The sequence below is a fragment of the Physeter macrocephalus genome, chromosome 2 (genome assembly GCF_002837175.3).
Source record: "Physeter macrocephalus isolate SW-GA chromosome 2, ASM283717v5, whole genome shotgun sequence".
NCBI lineage: Eukaryota > Metazoa > Chordata > Mammalia > Artiodactyla > Physeteridae > Physeter > Physeter macrocephalus.
The window spans coordinates 104,182,329-104,204,507 of record NC_041215.1 but is presented as its reverse complement, the minus strand read 5'-3'; the positions used below and the strand labels follow the sequence as shown (position 1 = coordinate 104,204,507).

The following is a 22,179-nucleotide window of genomic DNA, read 5'->3' as shown; positions in this document are numbered from 1 at the left end:
CTCGAGTATTTGGAGCACTTTCCAGAAAGGAGAGTGTAGATTCTGGGTAGTCACATCTTGGTCTCGCTCCGTAGGGAGGGCCATGGGCCATGGCTGGGGGAGGGCCACGAGGTTTTATGCTAAAGCACAGGACCCAGCACAAGGGCCCTTCTCAGGCTCAGATATATGTTTAAGGTTAAATAGGCCATCGCCTGAAAAGCTCTGCTGAAAATGATGAAACAGTGAACTGAAAAAGTATCTATGTGGACAGCATTTAATCTGGCCCCCTTTGCTTTTAAAAAAATTGTGACAGAAAAATTCAGACTAAATTTTGGACTTAATTTTAGCAGGGGGTTTAATAATAAGCAAAGAAAAAAAGCTATGAAGCTGTATTTAGACAACTGAAACAGATTTGATTATGATCTTGAATCTAAGACTGTATGAAATACTCCTTGTCCAAGTGCTATTTTAAAGTTCATGAAGACATCTGGGGCCAGAGAAATGCCTGTCAGAGTCACTAATGAGAATTCTAAAAGACCAAGACCACAAAATCCAACAGGGCACTTGTTAGAAAACCAGCATTTTGGAATGCTTAAAAAAAAAAGTCTCTTTATTTCAAGCTCTCTTTCTGAGAGCTCAGGAAAAATGTCTTTATAGCATTCCCAGCTTCTGAATCATCAAATCCCATTCCTTGGTCATTCTCTAATGATAAGGAGGAAATCACTTCTCAAGGATATAGTGGAGAAGCAGGAGAGAAGACTGTCCTATGGATACTTCTATTTTTAAGGGTCATAGTAGATAAGAATTAATAATGTCATTTTGAAATGTAGTCTCTTTACTGAAAGCCCAAGAGAAGAAAGAGCAGTTTGAACTAACTTTGGCCTCTTACAGAAAAACTAGACATAAATGGGAGTTAAAGGATCATAAAAAACATGCCAGATTTCTTCTCACTTATGGTGTCAGTGGCCAGGTTCTGAATCTTGTTCCCATGTCTGTGTGAGTCCCTTCCACACGTGAGACAGTTACGAGGACCTGGGTGGCACTCAAGGCATGAAAAGCACCGTCTCATTTAGGTGGACTCTTTGCTGATGCTGTCAAGTGTGTGAAGACCACTTCCTCCACGGGGGACAGTGCCTATGAAATGGGGACCGGATGGATCGGGGAAGCTCTGGGAGCCCGGACAGACAGATGGAGGCTCTGGAGGTCGGGCTGCTGCTGGGGGTGGGCGGAGCCTGGGTGTGACCAGTGGTGGCTGTTTTCTTCCTCTGCAAACGAGTGGCTTCTTGCCCAGGCAACGCACTAGGGTCTGCGGGACTCCTGGAAACAGGGCAAGGTGGCCTCCCTGGGGCAGTTTACCTGCTTATTAGCCGGCACAGCCTGGTGAGAGCTGTCAGCGGTGCTGGGAAGGTTGCTCGCCATTTTGGGGTTTGCTGCTTTACCCTCGGAGGGCTTGTTGTGATTGGATGATTTTCTGGTAAAGTTACTCTGTTTCCCAGAGGTGGTCGCGTGAGCACTGAACAGTGGCAGCAGGGAGCTGCAGGGAGTTCTTGAGGAATAGTTGTTCTTTGGATGTGTAACTGCAACAAGAAAGCACTTGGTGTTAGGGGCTGTGCCTCAGTAACCCATTAGGAGATGGAGAAATTGGCAGGAGCTTCATAGAAACATTAAGTTTTTGTTTTTTTTTTTTTTGGAAAGATATCGTTTGAAAAAGCACCTAGGTGCTTGGAGACCGCCAAATATCTTCTGTGAGAATCACTGAATAGCATAATCATTCAGGTTGGGAGACATTTGTAGGAAATGAAACAGATCTGAGCACCTTTAATATTATGCCTTAGGTCAAGAACCACCAAGGGAAGAGGGATAATGAAACCCCAAGTGCCCTCTCAGCCCTGTCCACAAAGGTACTCTGCCTCCTGGGTTCCCCATTACCAAACCTGTTCTTGCCGTTCTTGTCATATCCCTAGACCAGTTGGTGTTGCAAAGATGCAGAAAAACCTAGAGGTACACAGACACTTGACCGGTCAGAGCCACAGTATTTTGAGAGCTTCAGAATGAGGTGATGCCAGGTGTCAGGAATTTTGCCACCCCGGGGTGGTATATATTCCCTGACCTTACGGCCAGGCCTGCCGGCCCAAGGATGCCCCAAAGCATCTTCTATATCCCATTAGAGTTACATTATCTGGCCTTTTATCAACTCCATTTTCTACAGCCCCACTGCAAATCTGCAACAATTCCAATGCTAAAGTCCACACAGGCTAATCAGACAGATCCCCGGCAGGGCTCGCACAAGTCTGTTCAATTTTTATTATCACCCTTCCCGCTGGTTTTATAAGGGGTGGTTTCTGATGGGATGTTTCTGTGTGATTATGCTGAATCAGGGCCGGAGGGAATCAAGTTAAGGATATAATCATGACTTTCCTCTCATAGTTCCCCAGAATTTGACTGCCAGTCTGGACAGCAAGACCTCTGGATCTTACAAAATTGTCACCAGTTTTTGTTTTCGTTTTTGTTTTTGCGGTATGCGGGCCTCTCACTGTTTGTGGCCTCTCCCGTTGCGGAGCACAGGCTCCGGACGCGCAGGCTCAGCGGCCATGGCTCACGGGCCCAGCGGCTCCGCGGCACGTGGTATCCTCCCGGACCGGGGCACGAACCCGCGTCCCCTGCATCGGCAGGCGGACTCTCAACCACTGCGCCACCAGGGAAGCCCCGTCACCAGTTTTTAAAAGCAATTTTCTCTGCTACCTGTGTTGGATCATACTTAATCCTAGCATTCTTCCTGAGGATTTGCAGTGTGAGTAGGGATCACAGAGCATTAGAAATGGAAAGGACAGGAATGTATCTCTAGTCCCTTCATTTTACAGGTGAGGTGTGACGGCACGTCGGGGACTGTCCAAACATGACGAGGGGATTTTAGTGGCTCTTTGCTAACTAGATTCACTTTCATAGGGGTCATTACTATTTCCGGTTCAGTAGCTGTGGGCTTTCCATGAGCTCTCAACAAAGCTGAGAAGAAAAGGGCCTTTCAAGGACTCTTGTCTCCAACAAGGGAGGCTGGCTTCCAATGTGGACACCTGGGATATGGTAAGGGATGGTTCCTCCCACTAGATGGCACTGGAGTGCTCTGGAGGAGAGCAGGTGACGCTGCACCGCCCTCCCCTCCTCAGACGGTGGCAGAGTCACTTGGCATCAGGGTCTTGCCCATTATCAGGCTGGAGTGGAAACTAGGATGGGCAGTTAAATTTCCAACTGTGAAACAGATAGTCTGGTTTTTTAGAGGTGAGGCAAAATCTGGGGATGGAGAATGGCAAGTGGGGTAGATTCATAAAGGGAGGGAGTGTATAGAAAAAAAATAATTGAAAAGAAATGCAGTCAAAAATTCAGATAATTGCCAAAGATATGTGAGCAAGGACGCTCACAGCAGTGTTATTTTAATGGTGAAAAACTGGAAGCAACCTAAATGTCCACAATCAAGGGACTGATTATGGCACTTATATTTAAATAAATTACGGGTTAAATATATTGACATGGAAAAATGTCAGCCATATATTACGAAATGATAAAAGCAAATTCTCTTACTATATATGTATATTGTATAGTATAGTAAATGATGTAGTATAAGTATACTATATAATTTACACAGTAGATTATATGTGCATGAAAGTGTGATGGAGCCACAAAAGTAATGTCATGTTCTATTTTATATAGTTTGTAATTTTTAGACCAAGTTTATATTTTTTATACTCAGAAAAAAATGCAATTTCCACTTTGAAAAAAAAAAGTGAAGCCAAATCTCAATTTTTCAGCTCACTGCAAGGCTGTAGATATTCCATGTCCTTCACCAGTTGTTCCTTCCTCCTTGCGGCGTCCTTGAAGCCACTTTAGGGCTCATTCCCACCTCCCCTGGTTGGGGGGCTGGAGCAGGGAAAAAGGATCAGCCAATTTTGTTGCATGTTAACTGCTCTCATTAAGGGAGAGGCTCAGTCAGGCACTGCTGAGCAGCGCGTGTGACACACACACGCGCGCGCACACACACACGACAGCTGGGCCCTTCACGACAGTAGCCTATTGTTCTCAGACTCGTTAGGGAGACTCCCTCTCCCTGTAACAGGTCTCTATAGCACCAGGCTGTTTGAAATCAGAGAGGCAGTTGATCTGGCAGTGCTTAAGAAAAGTTTGCGAAAGGTATAAACTAGTTGACCTGTTCTGTTCTGCTTAATAAATCCTGGGGATTTACTCATGGGCAGTGGCATTTGAAGACTCGAAGTTCGGATCTTGACATTTTTAGCGACTTGTGTCATGACCTTAGATCATTAAATCTCTTTAGACCTCACTTTAGCCCCCTGGGGGACCGCACACCTGACATTTCTGATATCAACTCCAAATAGCACCAGGCTTATGCACACAGAATTATTTAGCAAGTATGCAAAACTCACTTTCTCCACAGAGCATGATTTGGGCCTTTAGCTGTTCAATGTCACAGGAGAACCGGGCAGCTTTCCCAAGCTCTTCATCATATTTACGCTCGCTGACAAAGTGCTGCAGGGAAGAGACAGGAGCCCCATGGTTACAGGAATGACTGAGGCAGGCTGCTGATCCATTCTCTACTCTCCCGCCGCCACTGATGATGGGAAAGCATGCCAGCTCTGTCACTGGGAGGCTCTGTTAAAGCAGGCTTGGTTTTGACCTGCCTGGAGCACGATCACCTTCTTCTTCTGGGAAACACGTGTGGGTCCTGTCTGTACAGGCAAAATGTGTGTCTGGACTCATCTACTTAAACCTTTTAGCACCCCACGCCCTCCTTCTAGCACTTCCTGTCGTATTGTAAGTTACGGGATTGCCTTCTGGCAGTCTTCCTAATCTGGCCAGTGGCCTCCTAAGGTATCACTCCTCATGAGAAAGCATGTCATCCTTCCTAGACGTCCGTCTCCATTTTAATAGGGTACCAGGAAGTCCAAAAAGCCTTCAGTATCGATAACTACAAACCATTATCTTGAATGGTAGAATTTCAAGTGCTGTTAAAGGAAGTGGGAAAGAGATTACTTTTCAGTTCACTTAAAATTAAGATCTATGTGTAGATGACAGAGTGAACAATACAGAAATAATTATGAGTCAGTCCCTCTGTGATCTACCAGGGAGTTTACCACATGGCAAGGGGGACAGATACCACAAAATACAATATAACGTAGAATGTAGTAGGTGCTTTAGGAATATAAAAGAGGAAGGAATTATTTCCTACTGAGGGGAATGGGTAAAGAGTTATGTAAGAGGAAGCATTTGAGCTGGAACATTAAAAAAATATTGAACACTTATCAGACATGGGTCAAATTCTTAACAGAGAATCTCATTTTTATCTGATCACATTATTATGAAGTCAGTACTATCATTGACTGTAATTTACAAAGGGGGAATCGAGATTCTAAGAATCTAAGAGAATATGTAATTTATCCAAGGTTGCAAGAGCAGGACTGTTGCACTCCAAAGCCTGTGCTATCAACCATTTTACAATGAGTGGGATTTTGATAGGTAGAAGTGAAACTTGGAAGATGAGTGGATTTCAGTTGACCAGGAAGCTGGAAACTTCATATTTATCAAAACAAGTGTGTGTTTGTTTGTTTTGCTTTCCAGGATGTTATTCTGGGTATCAAGATGGGTTCTGCCAACCAGCCCCATTCTCCATTCTAATCTCCTTTGGGACCAGGGAACATCTGTGACATTAGAAGTGCATCTGTGTCCGCGAGACGAAGGGTTTTGTTCTACTGAGACTAATTAGCACTGGCCATAATAAATATATACTGGAGTCCAGTGGTGGATTTTATTTTGAAGGGAAGAGGAGACCATAGTGGGGGAGACCAGACCTGCTCTAATGATTCTGGTCTCACGGTGAATGACCAGGCTGGAGGGAGACAGTGGATGCAGAAAGACTAGTCAGGAGGCCACTGCAATTGACTGGGTTGGAGGAAACAAAGACCAGGAGAGCAGGTGAGAAGGGAAAGACCTATAGAACTTCTGGGGAAATCCTCATCCCCACGGGGCTCTCTTTTATGCCTAACCAGGATGGACGGGACCAAAGTCACTTGCCACTTTCTACCATACCCAACCAGTGTTATGCTGGGTTGAGCAGACAATCCTACTTATAAAGCTAGCAACAAATATGACTTCAAAGTACGCTAGTTCCCTAGAAGTCGGTCAGAAGCTGGAGTGCGTGTGCATGTGTAGTATATTGGGGGAAATGAGGATAAGGGAAAATTTATAAACTGTAACTTCCTATTTTGTTGTAGGTACTTGTTTTTGCCTTTCTGGTAACAATTTCTCCTTCTGGTAACTGTACCCCAATGCAGTTTCCAAGATTCACAGTGTTGGTGGGTTTTTCAATCAAGACTTCTCTTGGCCAAATGGTGGATGTGACCCAAGTGGAGGCCAGTCAGAATCTCTCTGTTTGGGATTTGAATCCAGTGGGATGGCCCAAGGGGTGCTGACATCTGGAGGTCACTCACTCTGATGGTGCCCTGAAGAGTGTCTGGTAATTACTGCTGCCAACATTTCTGCCCAGTTATAACCTGGAGTCTTCAGAGCACACTCTGCTTTGGTGAGCTACCCTCATATCCTTTCCAATTCTACTTGTTCTTGAGGTTAGCCAGGGTCAGCTTCTGTTGCGTGCAACTGAAGAAATCCACTAAATACGTATTTGTGGGTGGTATTCTTAATAAAAGGGCAAGTAAGCTAGAAAAGGATATAGGAAAGAAGTCTCCACATATTGTACATTCTTTAGAACCCTTACTGTTATACTAAGTTCATACTTAGTGTGTGTTCACATGTGTGTGTGTTTATATACATATGCATAAATTACATATGGTGAAAATAATGTTCCCCTTCCCAGCTATAATTTATGGTTGAATACATTTTATTTGGGTCAGTTCCACTGGCTAAAAAAATAGCTTGTACCTCTCCTCTGTAATGATATAGCCCTTCAACACATAGTATACTTAAATATAGTGATTAGGTGGTTCTTTAACCCTTCTGTATTCTCGATTTCAACCCTGTGAAAGACAGCTGGGTGTCTGATGTTAGATCCTCAGAAAGCAGCACTCTGTGGATGCAGAACAAACAAAATGGGGATCAGAACTCTGGCTCAGGGTTCAGGCTGTGATGTTTTAGAACTGACCTTAATTTCTGCCCTGAGTTCGGCCAGCTGCATCTCTGCCATCTGACTGGCTAGATCAGTAAGTCTCTTTAGTTCTTCTGCTTTCTTTTGACGAGCAGTCAGGATTTCCACTGCCAGATAAGAAGGAATAATACATTAAGGCCAAAGATGTAAACATATTAAACGACCTAATTTCTTGGATCCGTTCTCTCTCCGCAGACTGATCGCTTTGTTGGGCCATGGCTGTTTTCTGAGTTGGTCACTAAGGCGGGTTGGCCCTTCGTGCTCATCACCAACCACTCATTTCCTTATGTCTTTATCCACCAAGCCCCAAACCAAACATGGTCCTTTCTGATTCACTGTACACCCACAATCTTCTTCATTTTCCCCACTGGCATCTGATCTCACTTACTTAGTTTGGACTTTTAGATGTGTGCATTACTCAGAACAACTATCCCCAAGAAGAAAAAAAAAAAACATTAAAATCCTATCTGAATGATACTGCAAAGACAGTGAGTCCACTAAGCAAAAACCATTATTCTGTATGTGCTGTACTATTAAATTCTAACAACATCAGACCCTCTGAACTTTAACATATATTCGTTTAGGGCAACTAGCTGTATTATTGAAAGATGACATAAAAGTTTTCCTTTATTAGCTTTTTGTGAGCTAAAAAATGCCTCTGCTTTTGCTACTCTGCAGATATGTTTCCATTTTGCAACCAGAGAAAAGTTGCAGACCAGAGTTTTTGTTATAAGTGTCCACAATGGAAAAATTTCAAGGGTGAGTCAAAGCTTGCTGAAGCTGAATTCATGTGCTCTTTAGCATCTGCACATGCAGCGAAGTCACAAGGGAATTCTCGGCACCACATTTCACACACCTGTCAGATGAACTACTAAAGGTTCAAGTAGATGTAGGAGCCCGCAGGTTAATTGTGTGTGTGTGTGTGCCTGTGTGTGTGTGTGTTTCCCAAAAGACCATGGAGCTCAAAGGCAATGAATACAAATACACTGGGTGAGATTTAAACAAGAAGTTTGATTTTATAATGGATAAGATTTGTAGTTCTCTCATTCCAGTCACATCTGAATTGCCTTCATTTCTTTTGGACAAAGATTTTGAGTTATAACAAAAGAAAAGTCCATCTAACTAATACGATATGCACATGGAATTCACATTCCATTCTTGGCTGAACAAGGGTCAACTGCTTTATTAGACCAGATTCACAGCACAATGCCCAAACAAGGTGCTTTCTGATTTTAAGAGTTCTTAATTTATAAATGTCAAAAATAGTCGCTTCAAAAGCCCCCAAAGAAGTTCAGAATCAATCAAGAGTTAAGATTTCCTGCAAACCATAAGCCATTCCTCAGACAGGATGAGAAATATCTTTTTATGCTGATACCAATGTTGAGATGTCAATAAAATAACTAATCTATAACTCATAAAGCCTAACCATCTGCCAAACTACTCTAATCATGCTTTGATTATTAACCGGGACGCCCCCTGCCTCCCATTTACAATTCCAGGTAGCTGGGCAGAGACTGAATTGTGCCTGGTAGCATTTCAGAGTACAGAGAAGCTAGTGAAAAACTTGTCCTGATGATGGGAGCGAAAGGAATTTTCATCTGAACGTAGAAAATGTATTACTGAGTGATGTCCCAGGTTACCCAGTCAGACCAGAGGTCACAAAAAGGTAGCCAGCTATCACTTTCAGTGACAGGGTACATATATTTTGTTTGGTCCACACATTACTTTTACAAATAAATCACCCACACTTGAAAGTTAAGTGATTCCATTCAAAAGCTGGATTTCTGGTTGCTCTTAAAATATTGTTACTTCTGGCTACAGCAGGCATCTCTAGTCCTGGCAAAAACTGCACATTTAGTTCTTTGTGTCCAGGATACCTAGGGCCTGGTACACAATGGGTGCCCAATATGTTTCTTGAATGAAGGATTCCAACGAATGGATCCATGCATTACTTAAAAGGAATATGCAAATAATGAATCAATGCATTACTTAAAAGGAATATGCAAAGAAAGGCAGAAGTTCCTTTTCTACAGGGGCCACTTGAGAATATCTAGGACTCATACCTTTGACTGGTTATTTATTTCCCATTGTAATTCAACATATGGATGGGACTAAAGCCTGGAGAATGAGAAAATGATTCTTGAGTAGGAAGATGAAATGAGGTACTTCCCTCTTGCAAAGTAAGATAAATAAGAATGCTGAGGGCCCAGCTTTGATGAGCAGCTAGTAAAGGGGTCAAAAGACCCTGAGTGACTACATGGATAAACAGATCTGACTTTTCTTAACAGATCATTTGTGGGACTAGTGACAATTAGGGGTAATTGTTCTTTTTGATTAAGTAGAACTTGGGCATTCATACCAAACAAAAGATTTTGTAAAAACAGATATAAATGGGCCCTAAAATAGAAATGCAGGTGCAAGATCACCAATAAATTCTGAGTTTACACTCATGCAAATGTGCATGGGAATGAATACTTTGCATCAGCAAGTGATGGGATGAGTTTTACATATAGTCTCATTAACATTTCAAAGACTTTCATTATGAAAAAGTCCTAAAACTTGAGATCAAAAGCCAATAGCCTCTGGGGGAAGCCAACATTTTCACCTCAAAAACATCAGTCACAGAAACAGAAAGCAAATCCGAAACAGATCAGTTCCTAAAATTCATTGATCCTATAATTTAAAATAGAATAGTAAGTATGTTTTGAAAGCACCATCCCTTTGGAAATTTGTAGAGGGAGACAGTCCCATATGGCTTTAGATTTTCACTGCATTCAACACTCGATTAGTATTATTTATGTAGTTTTATAAACAGTATCTGGTATGCTGAAATCCATTCGCTCAGTAGGATTTATAATTTCCTTCAAGTTTCTGGAACACATTAGAAGCTTGCTCTTATTACTTGAACCATGGAAAATTTTAGGGCTTCTCGAATAATATGTCTTAGCAGAGGGTATACTTGAAATCCTGGGGGGTGGGGGGCCAGGAGCTGGGGCCCAAGTAGCTCTTCAAGCACAAAGGTTCTTTGAAATCCTTTTAATTCCTTAAAAATTCTTGTGAATTTTGCATTTTACTTCATAATAGATCTATGTTCCTGTTAATATAAAGTAATGTTTTCTTCCCATATCTAGTAAATTTGACACTCCGAGAACACACCTGTCTAGGCCTCCAATTCCCTGGGCAGGCAAAGTTTGAGATCATAGCACGACAGCATCCTTACTTTCTTAAACTGTAAAATGTAATAATCATATACCCCTCACAGGGTTATTGTGGAACTGAATGAAATAACCTATGTGAACTGTTTAGAATAGTACCCTAAAAAACCCTAACTACAAATACTATTATTTTTTTTAATTAAAAAAAAAATAAATTTATATATTTTATTTATTTTATTTTTGGCTGCACTGTGTCTTCTTTGCTGTGCGCGGGCTTTCTCTGGTTTCGACGAGCGGGGGCTACTCTTCCTTGCAGTGCGCGGGCTTCTCATCGTGGTGGCTTCTCTCGTTGTGGAGCACGGACTCTAGGTGCGTGGGCTTCAGTAGTTGTGGCACGTGGGCTCAGTAGTTGTGGCGCACGGGCTCTAGAGCACAGGCTCAGTAGTTGTGGCACACAGGCTCAGTAGTTGTGGCTCCCGGGCTCTAGAGCGCAGGCTCAATAGTTGCGGCGCACAGACTTAGTTGCTCCGCGGCATGTGGGATCTTCCCAGACCAGGGCTCGAACCCATGTTCCCCTGCATTGGCAGGTGGATTCTAAACCACTGCACCACCAGGGAAGCCCACAAATACTATTATTAAAGTGAGATATATTTATCTAGAATATACCTCCCTCTTGTTGCAATTACGTTCATTTTCACTAATATTGGATCCTACAGCCTGTAGATACTGAATTAATTACAATAATTCTTTTAAGAAATACAATGAAGTACCCACAGCCTTCTCAGCTTTGTGTTAGATGCCATGAGGGATATAGGAGCTTATGTTATAATTGGGGAAATATGGTTTATATCATGTGCAGGAAATGGAAAACGTGGAAAATACTCTTGAGACCATAGATAAGGAAGCTCAAAATGGTGGTTGTAAAGACAGTTCAGCACTTTGTGGGGAGAAATTCAATGGTTCTTTCTATCAATGGAGAAGAATTATGGTTGACTTAGGTGTGTCACCTGAGAGAGGCTGCATAACCCCTCTGACCTCTGTTTTCTGAGGGGTTGGACTAACCTCTCTACTAAGATGAGCTTTTCTCTGTTTATACACACCGTGTCAGGCACTGTGCTAATAACTATCTGATAAAGACACTCTTCTTATGCCCTCTTTTCTGATTAGGAACCTGACTTTAGAAATTCACAAAATAGTTCAATGTCACACGGCCAGTAAATGGGTGGAACCTGGATTTGATTTCATTTCTGTTCACCTCGAAGGTAAGCAAATTGGTTTCCCCAGGGCGCTGGGCAGTTCTAAATCAGGACCGATTCCTGAAGTTAGGGGAACCCTGTCAACCAAGCTAGCCGTTTTACCTAGCCTGAAAGCTCCAGGAGTGCAGGTCCCAGATTTATCTGTTTGCTGGTTTGTCCCTCTCTCTGCCAGTGCTTAGCACATAAGGAAGCACCCAGTCAATGTTTACTGATTGAATGAGTTTTAAAAATGGGGATGCTCTCCAGAGATGCCCAAATTCCACAGGTCTTGGGACTGAATACTACTGTCCCAAGAAGGAAGAATGAGTACTTGAAATCTGAGGTCCTCTGTTAAACTCTGAGAAAGTGATGTGCTAGTAACTTTCTATTTGGTGCTAGAGAAACATTTGTGTTTGTGTTGGCTGTTACATTTTTATCATTAAGATATGAAACTGAAAAGGGAAAATAAGCTGTACCTGAGAAACAGGCAAGATCCCAAGTCATGGGGTAATCTACTACTACTGAAGAAATCAACAAATATCAATAAAATAAAATAATTTCACAGTCAAAGGAATTGTGTAACTATCTAAATATCCCACAGCTTAACCCTGGATCACATTTAGTTTTATTTAATAAAACCTGCTATATTTTAGATTCTAAAATGTTGTTTAAAATTATTTGGAAAAATTGTCTAACAAAAATAATGATAGCTACTTTCCAAAAAATAACTACTGAATTTATGGCCAAGGGCCAGGCAAGAAATATATTAAAAGAATGAAGAATCTGGTCTGATCCTTCACTGATAAAAAGGAAAGCACTGAAGTCAAAAGTAAAGGAATTTAGCTGAAACCTGGCTGGGGGTGCAGACTGCCATTTATCCAATTTATGAGATAAGATTTGGGTAAGGATGAAGAATTTAAAATGCCTAGGAGACACGGATTGTAAAACTAAATCCCAGCTGAAAAAAATGGTCTTAGGGAAAAAAAAAAAGAAAAAAAAAAAGGTCTTAGGGATCCCATTAACATAGCAAATGAATTTAAAAATAAAAGAGGGATCAGCACATACACTTGCGTTGAATCTGACTGAGCAATCTTGTCTCAGTTGAAATTTCCAACCCATGAACCTCAGCCCTATCTGACTGAGATGGCAAATCCACCCTAATGGCTGTTGGGTAACTTTACAGCAGTGGAAAGGTTTAGAAATAGGTATAAAAATAGTAAAATAAATCAAACCCAGAGTACTAATATTTTGTGTTAAATTCAGAAAAAGTTTTGCAATGATCAAGATTGTCTGCCTGTGTCCATTATTTAATATAGAGTATTCTGTATATTACGCAATCTCACTTGTGATTTCAAACACGTAACTGATTTTCTTCTGAGGTGTTAGGTTGGCAGGTGTTAGCGAATTTGGCTGAGTTTGTAAACAGAATTGGAGTGTTTTAAGAGAACTTCATTTAGTACATCTCTAAGTTTGAATTATTAATCTTATAAGAGTTGCTTAAGAGCTTGGAATACTTTGCTGGTTAGGTTTGTGGGTTTGCCTTGTCAGGTATCCGAAGTGCTTGAAAAAAATAAGATATATTAAATTTACAAATGTAATTCAAAATGTTAAGGGGAATTGAAGTAACTTTCAAATAGGACACATTTTTTAGGGGAACTTAATTTGGTAAACTTGAGTTAGTTGAAAGAACAAGTGAAAAGGATTGTATAAGTAGTATAGCAAGATTTGTAAGTTGCAAAGGCATAAAAACTTATGTTTTAAAATTTAATACTACATTCAATGTCATTTTAAACCCAATTAACTGTAAGTAGTCCTCTATAGGCACAAAAGTGTCCCCGGACTTTAAATAAACTCAACTGGCACCTATTCTGTGCTCCATGCCTATTCTGCCCTCCGCTCAGTGGGTGCTACTACTCCATCCTTTTGGACCCCACTCAGAATCTGTATCATTGCCAATCTGACCTATGGATTACTTCTGATTGGGAGGCTCCTAATCAAACAACCATGTGTCTACTTACTGGCTTCTTCTTTAACTTTATCCATTTCTGCCATTAATGAAACTTCTTTGTCAATGATGCTGGGGGAAAAAAACAAAAACAAAAGCAAAGAATGCTTAATCAAAGATAAACTTTTAATAAGCACTGGAAGTAAAAGAAAAATTATTTTCATTAAACAAAGTACAAGATTACCATAAATATTTCTATGTTACATTGCCAGCAGCAGACTCTGCCTTTCCAAAAATGAGGCAACATGGAAGGGATGCTCCCAGTGTTACATAGTGACATCTGCTGATTAAATCATTGTCAGCAAATCTAAAAAAAAAAGCCTTTTCAGACTTTCAGAATTGCACTGCTTTGAATTTCAATTTGGGAGTATTTTTGCCCTATGAATTTTTGAAGTTCTAAAACAATATAATAAGTATTCAAAAGGTGGCACTCGGGTTATCAAGACCTGTAATTCTCAAATGTCTCTGTGCTTCACTCTCCCAGATTTGGGCTGGGAGGGAGAGAGGTGGGCCCAATGCTGATGCAGAGGGTCCTAGGACCCACTTTGAGAAATATGGTTCTGGGTCAATCCATCCACATGCTCTATAATGAGTCTATGCCTTCTCATTCCCCCAAATAAGCCTTTCAAGGTTAAATTAAACTTTTTTCCATTATATTTAATATATTTTTGGTTAGTCCTTTGAAAAGGTATTACCTGCAAAAGTAATAATTTTCTGTCCAAAAGTTCATTTCTCTCCCATCCTGACTCCTCCCTCCCCTTCCAGTATCAACACATCATCACAAATCCCTTATGTATCCTTTCACAGATTTTTATGTGTAAATAAGCACAGATGCCAGATTTTTAAAATTTTCATTTCAACCATAATATTTCAATATAGGTATCTCAAAGATAAGGACTTTTGGGGAATATAACCATAGTATTACTATAATAGCTAAAAACATGAACAATAATTTAATGTTATCAGATATCTACTCAATGTTCAAAATTTCCTATCTGCCCCATACGTTTTTTTTAAACACTTTGTTTGAACCAGGATCTAAATAAGGTCTGCTCGTGACAATTTGTTGACTGTCTCTTAAATCTGTTTTAATCTATACATTCCCTCCCATCTCTCTTTCTTCTTTTTCCTCCCTTGCAATTCCTTTGTTAAAGAAACCAGGTCCTGTAGAGTTGTCCAAGGGCTGAATTTTGCTGACTCCACGGCCATGGTATTATTTAACCCATTCCTTTATATTTTCTATAAATTTGTTATGAGATACAGAAATTTGATTAAATTCAGATTTGTTTTTTATTTCAGGAGAAGTTATGTTATGTACTTCCATCAGCAGACACATGACAGGACACACTTATAAATACTCCTCCTGAAAAAAAATTAAACCTGAAGGTACTCAACTTTATACATCTCAAAATAAATGTACAGGAAATACAAAGAACATCTCTATTTTTTATGATATTAGCAGCTATTGGTGATCACTGCCTAGATCAAGAGGGTTTGAGAAATGAGGATATTCAAATTCTCTCACTCCTTGGTTTATTTACTGCAAACTTCCATATAGAGAAATTTTCCTTTATCAACTATTTGGTTATCATAAAGTACAGTTTGCACAGGCAGGGTAAATGCTTGGTTCTCTCTTTTTATTTATCAGTTTTCAAAACGATAGTTGGTTCCTCCAAAAGTAACCAATGAGATTTTTTTTTGCTTGTTTGTATCGTTTAATTGTGAACTCATATTTAATGTGCTTCAATACACTGCAGTTATTATCCTTAAAACATCCTTATTTATTACTACTCAGATTGTTCCAACAGATGTACATTTTTTTCTCCATCAGATGTATTCTTAAAATTTAAAGTGTGTTGAAAGTCTATTTCCCCTTAAGAGGAAATATTTTGTAGTATTTGTCAAGGTACGAAGTGGCTCCTGGGATGTATCTCTAGGAGTTTGGGTCTCCTCATCCAAAGGATGTAACCTAAACACTTGGAGAGTAAGGACTGTGTGTTGAAGAGCTTGGCTCTTTCCAACCAGGAAATCCTAATGGAAAGAGCTGACGTGAACAAGGAATGGCAAATTCTCCAGAACTGGGCTCGAAGCCTAATCCATCAAGCAAAGACATCAGCTCTCCCCATGACGCATGTGGCTTTAGGTCACTGGCTATAACCACTCTGGTGTAACGAGCATATCAAGAGAATTGTACCTTATTTATTGAGATTAAACACATATGATGTCAGTGTGTTTTAACACAGGAAATACACGATACAGAAAGGTGTACAGTGAGAAGGAAGTCTTTATCCAAACTCTGTCCCAGTTTACTCAGTCCCCCTCCCTGGGGGTCTCCACTGTCACCAGCTTCTTGCGTTTCTTTCCAGAGATCATCTATTCATAAACCAGCATATATTCGTTAACTGTACGAAATGCTGAGTTAAGTCAATAGGCTTGTGCTCCTGTGATTATGAGGTATACTTAGCTTTCCTGTCAAGTTCACAAATGTAGCCACAAGCGATGGGAGAGGGCAGTTCTATGTTAGTTTAGAAAAACAAGGCTAATGGATAAGCTGGTAGGGAGATAAGGTGAGAACCTAGAGATCCGGAATCAGGAGCCCAAATTATAACAACACGGCTAAGCTATTCTACCTGAGAAAATGTTTTGAATTTTTATTCCCTATAGAAAAGGAGGTGAAAAGAGAGGGAGTCAGCCAGAAGGCTGGGAGCTGTGTAGGGTGAAGAGACTGGGAGAAATCACCAGTAGTGGGGTGAGCAAAGGAGCTTCCAGAAGCGGGAGGAGGACCACATATGCTACTGTGAGGTATCCACTGTAAGGCGTGTGATGTGAGCCTTGCTTGGCATGTCCAGACCTTCACCACGCTTGGTGTGAATGGTCTCAACGTGTGTGGGTGCGCACACACACATACACACACACACACACAGGAAGCGGCTGGGTTTCACGTCTGGGTCAGTGCAGGGCCGAGGCATGGGAAGAGCAAGAGCCTGAAGGCAGAGTGAGCATTGACAATGTTGGGCCTCACCTGCATCCCTGAACTGGCACAAATCTTAGAGAGGTCTTTTGACTTCCAGCGGACATGAAACGGGAGTCCAAGGGGCTGGGACTCCGCTGACTTATGGGCTACAGGTCAGGTGAGACTTGCTCCATTCTCTTAATCAACGGAGTGAAGCCGGGTTGCACCAGTGTGGGGTGACGGTACAGAATATGTCACAAAGAGCACCTAGAAGACTCCAGTCTCTGGAGAGACTGACAAAACATTCATCCACTGGACAAATATTTGCTGAGTGCCTGCCACGTGCCAGGCGAGGGTGGAGCTGGGAATACAGCTGTGGATAAAACAAAAAAAAAGATTCCTGCCATCCTTGTGGAGCCTCCATTCTTTTGGGTGAGCTGAGAGGAAGAGGGTGAGAGGACCTGCCGAACCTGCTGGGGAAATAGCGTAAAACAGATGGAGAGGGAAGAAAATGATGATGGCAGGAGGAAGAAATTAGGATTCCCCACCCTCCATCAATCAGAAGGCTGTAATTAGAGTCTCCAGGATTTGAGAGCATGCAAGGTGCACAACCAAAGCAAATACTTGCACGTGATACAAGATGGGGTATCTTTAGACTTCAGGGGGCAGGAGGGGGCAGACCGCAGTGAGAGTGCCAAGACAGCCTCATGTAGTTCCCACGCCCTCAGTCCCCAGACAAGGCCACGGACCCTCCAGCCTCTGTGTGTGGATGAGGAGGATGGTCTAGTAAGGGACCTTTGCTCATTTCTTTACCAGCTACAAGATTAGACTGCATTTTTGTTGATTAAACTTGTTAATATAATTACGTGCCCAGAGAGTTTACAAGGTGGACATTTGGGGTGCAATCCGTATCCCCAGGTCTAACACATTAAACATTGTGGATATTCACACAATGGTTAGTTTAGGCCTCCTGGGCTAGCAACAGGAGGGATGAAGGCTATACACAATAAATTGTTAATCTGCTTAATGCCCACTGGAGGATGTGAAAAGCCTCTGAAGTTGGCATCAAACCATGCTTCCATTCCTCTGGGTATTTCAGCAAAAGACTGTCCTCAAGCATCTTAGTAATTCAAGCACTGCTATGTATGATTGCTTTCAAAACTCATGCATAAAAGCAATCCAAGGGATCTCTGCTGAGTCAGGACCCTGCTCAGAGCCCATGAACTGGATGCAAACCAGCATCAAGGTGCTAGCTCGAGGCAGTGCCCCAGGACCTCCCATGAGAATCCCAATAAGGTGCACCTCAGAGTTTCGCTGGATTTTTTTTTTTCCTTTCAAGGCAGCAGGCTTCTGGAAGGGAATACTAAGGAAAGAGGATGTGGAAGATGAAGAGGATGAAGTAGCGGAGGCCGGCCGGTCCTCTGGCAGGCTGTCAGACAGTGAGGAACCAGCATCACAGCAAGCTGAAAGCCAGACCAAAGGAAGGTCCAAGAGGAAAGGCCGCGTCTAACACCTTTTTGGGCCGCACCGCGGGGCTTGTGAGATCTTAGTTCCCTGACCAAGGATCGAACCTGTGCCCTCGGCAGTGAGAGCGCAGAGTCCTAACCACTGGACCACCAGGGAATTCCCTGTGTCTCACACCTTCTAAATGCCCTCAGTGCTGGGGGTCACACCCAGCTTCCTGAGTAACTTCATCAGTGCCATTTACAAGTCGCACTGAATCTTCTTAGAGACCCCAGGACAGAGATAAGCACTGAAGTGCTGCCTGATGCAGAACAACTCTGCAGGCTGGATAAAAGAGGAGGGTGCTGGGCAAAACCCGGTAGGGAGTTAGCAGATATGGAGGGCAGCAGGGAGGAATGGCACAGAGGGAGGAGACGAGTCACAGAAAAATCACAGGCAGTGTCACTGTCCCCATTCCTACTGGAGAAGCAGAAAGGTCACATGCAGGCTTTCGAGATACCACTGTGTACACAGCCTCAAAATTAGAGCTGCTCGTAACTAACACCTCCTGACTGCTTACTGTGCGAGGCCATCAGGGAGAGCACCAGTACCTCACTGGAATGATCTCATTGAAATTTCCCAACACTGCAGGAGGTATGAGCTCTAATTCCCCCTCACCACAGGGCCTTGGCACGTGCCCTTCCCACTGCTAGAGGACAGCTCTCCCCAGCCCTGCCTTTCTTCATCTCCTTCACTTTGAGGCTTCCTTCAGGTCTCCGTTTAATCATCCCTTCTTCAGAGAAGCTCTGACGGAGTTTTAGAAAACTTCTATTCAACGTTACGCTCTTTGACTGTGGTGGGCTGCTCGACAAAAACTGCTTGACAGTGATGAACGGAAGGGAAGACAGCCTATTTATTTTTCTATGGCATAACAATAATGAAACTCCTTAATTGGTAAACTGTAGTGCTTGCATATAAATCATCTTTATGCAAAAATTTATATAACTTTCGTCACTGACAGAATCTAATCGTTTGAGACATAAGCTTATGAATAAAAGTACAACAATATTCACTAAACCACACAGGGTTTGGCTCAGAATCAAGACACGTAGTTAATGATTCTGTCTGTAAATTGGGATGGTAATAAATCACTGAAATTTGTACTTTCCCCCACAAATCATCTGCAGTTCAGGTTTGGGGCATTTTTGCTTTTCAACGGTGATCCTCCGTACTTGATAGAAACACAGAACTCTTTAATCGGCTTTTTGCTGACCACTGAAAAGTTCTCTAAATGGCTAGATAAAGTCCTCAGGAGGGCACCAGACTGAAGACACATCAAACGTGTTCTACATAAACTGAGCTCACATAAAACCCATGCTGACCTCAAATGTTTCAGATGTGCCCTTTATCCTTTCAAAAACACATCTTCTCTTTTTATCTAAACTGCCTGGATAGTAAAATTTTATTCTCTTGCCATAAAAAAGCTTTTATTATTAAAGCAATAAGGTGTAAGGAGAGGGAGAGGACCATGGCAGAGCCTTTACGGTTTATTATATTGTTAATCACAGAGATAAAGTGTCATTTTATGAAAATGTTTCCACTGTCTTGATTCCTTTCTATAGAGGACTAATAATAACAATAATGAAAAGAATCAGAAAGGCACTTTAGCAGGAATAGATTTATCATTTTCTGCTCTGTGAAAGACTCTTCTTTAAATGTGGAGACAAGACACTGAGAGACAAAACGGCTTCATTTGGCAGCTCGAAGGAGCCACGTCGAGTCTGGTGTACTTCATAAATAAAGATGCCGTGATGGGGAGCGGCCACAGGACTGTCAGTGGGTGAGAAGCTGGAGAGCAGAAGCTTCTGGCGGATACTGAGGAATGAAAGTAGGATTTCAATAGGAGTTGAACGAGATCAATCTGCAACAGCAGCCAGAGTCAGACGTTAGAGAGTTAAAACTAGGCTACATTTCATCTTCCTGAGCTGGCCTCAGGGAGGCCATAGTGAGAGAAACGGCCTGCGACTGTCTGATCCCAGACAATTTTGCTTCAGGACCTTCTGGTGGACGAAGTGCTTCCGTGCGGAGCTTCCTTAACTCCTCGGTTGCCAAGCAGAACAAAGCAGGTGGAGAGCCTCAGGAAGCAGACAGAGCCCCGCGCTGGCCGGCAGGATGATCACGGGGCAGAACCTCCAGACCGCCGGCCCGTTAGAGAGAAAGAGAATGTGGAGATTGCTGGGGAGGAAGGATTCTACCGAATGCTAAGGGGATGTTTCACCCCTCCTGGCCCGTAACAAACAGCTTAAAGCATGAGAATGAGTGATAAGCCGTAAAGCCAGACTTCCTGTTTAAAGAATTTCTATTTCTTTCACTAAAGAGAGAGGGTAATGTACAAACATTTCCCCCCACTGTGGGCTCTTCTTACTACCGCATCAGGAGTAAGAACTGTGACCACGGGAGGAATGCCAGCTCAGCGCCTGGCAGCCTAGTAGCACCCAGGGGCCGCTAGGTGGATCCTGAGCTGGGAGCTGGTACTGATGGAAGAGGCCACCTGTACTGCCCAGGAATTTAGGCATCTACGTCCCTTGCCCCGGCTGAGAGGATTGTGCCCACCAGCTGGAGGGCAGAAAAACTCCCTTTATATACATAGGGTGTACTCTGCTGTTACCATGGGTACCATTTCTGGTCCAATCTCCCAAGTATTACCAGGAATTCTTGGGCCCAGGGCAAAACTAGTCAGGGGTTTCGGCCCACCCATTTCTCAACTACTGTTGCTGTCAACAAAGGTGTCCCTGGCATGACAGGCACAAATACATCAAGACTGTGTATGGTTCTCTATTCTTAGGGTCAGAAGGACAGGCAGCCCTAACACGACAGGTGCCTACAAATGGTGCCCACGCTCTTGCATGGCTGTCAATTCCCCGTTCCTCCTTTCTCTGTTTTGCCCCCTGAAGACTAGCGGAATATGCCACCCCAAATATGGCACTTTGGTATATCGATCGTTGTGAGCTGTGGGCACGTGAAAAACAGCAAATGCAGGGACAGGCTTTCTCCAAACTCCCCTTTTCTGCTTAAAGACAGATTGTCTAAAAGGAACTCAGTTGTCATAAATTCCTTCTCCAGAAGCTTCACCAACCAGGGAGGGTGCCGACTCTCGCTCATCAAAGGAGAGAAGACTAGAACTGACACCACACTCGGCAGACTTTGTCACAAGCTACCATACCTCCACCTGTTCTTCTAAGGACCCATTCATCTTTCCTAAAAGTCATTTACTCTCCCCTCAGAGGCCTACACCCCCTCTCCCCTTTCCCTATGAAGATGGTATTTAATCCTGAATTCCAGGCCACCTTGGGGAGTTCTTCATTTTTCCCTGGGTCTCTCCCATGTGTACATGAGGCATACATGTTAATAAACTTCTGTTTGTTTCTCTCTTGTTAACCTGTCTTTTATTACAGGGTCTCAGCCAAGAACCCAGAAGAGCAGGGGGAAAATATTCTTCCTCCCCTGCACGTCCATCCTGTCCCCACTCCTACACCTGTCTGCTGGTTACTGCTCTCACTAATCACCAGTTTCCACGACTCCTCTTCCTTCACTTCCCACGTGATCAAGTCCTCCCAAGCCTACCCCAGAACTGTCTCTCTTACCCAACTCCACTTGCCAATTTACCTCAGGCTCGTTATCAAGTAGCTGGCTATGCTCATCTTTTTATGTTTTTTGTTGGGATTCCTGGATCCGGTACCTTCTACTCTGTACACTTTTGCATTTCGGTGTACCACAACCTGTGTTCTTCTTATAATTGGAATTCTTTTTCTGAATGCAGCAGTGATTGACAAATTGATCTAAAGATTTCCTGAATTCCACAGCGTTATGTGATAAACATATAAAACCCAACATACATGTCTACAGCCTGTCAGCTGGGGTTGGGACACAACTCTTTGAAGCTGCCTAGTAATCATGACTCTCAGGGTAACAGAGTGTCTCTAAGCATGAATCACTGTTAACATATACAGCAGAGTTACACCCCTCTGGCTGTCGGTGAATGTGGCAAGTGCACTCAATTTGCCAATCAGGTTGTGCCCATTTTCTTTCTATTTCTTTAATCAGAGGTAATATAACTTGTTAATGTTAATATCTCTTAGTCTGCATTTTTTTTTTTTTTTGCGGTACGCGGGCGTCTCACTGTTGTGGCCTCTCCCGTTGCGGAGCACAGGCTCCGGACGCGCAGGCTCAGCGGCCATGGCTCA

The 22,179-nt window shown here is 42.6% G+C and overlaps 1 protein-coding gene across 3 annotated transcripts in view; it reads right to left on the bottom strand.

Annotated features, from left to right (window-relative positions):
- The window catches only part of SPATS2L (spermatogenesis associated serine rich 2 like), a 176,737-nt gene that overhangs the window by 1,478 nt on the left and 153,080 nt on the right, over positions 1-22,179 (bottom strand). For all 3 annotated transcript variants that reach the window (XM_024124448.2, XM_024124447.3, XM_024124449.3), the window contains 4 exons: positions 13,553-13,611; positions 7,142-7,251; positions 4,413-4,515; positions 1,336-1,556 (listed from right to left, as the gene is read on the bottom strand). In XM_024124448.2, coding sequence (XP_023980216.1) covers positions 1,336-1,556; positions 4,413-4,515; positions 7,142-7,251; positions 13,553-13,611 — 493 coding nt within the window. The remainder of the gene's footprint in view (positions 1-1,335; positions 1,557-4,412; positions 4,516-7,141; positions 7,252-13,552; positions 13,612-22,179) is intronic.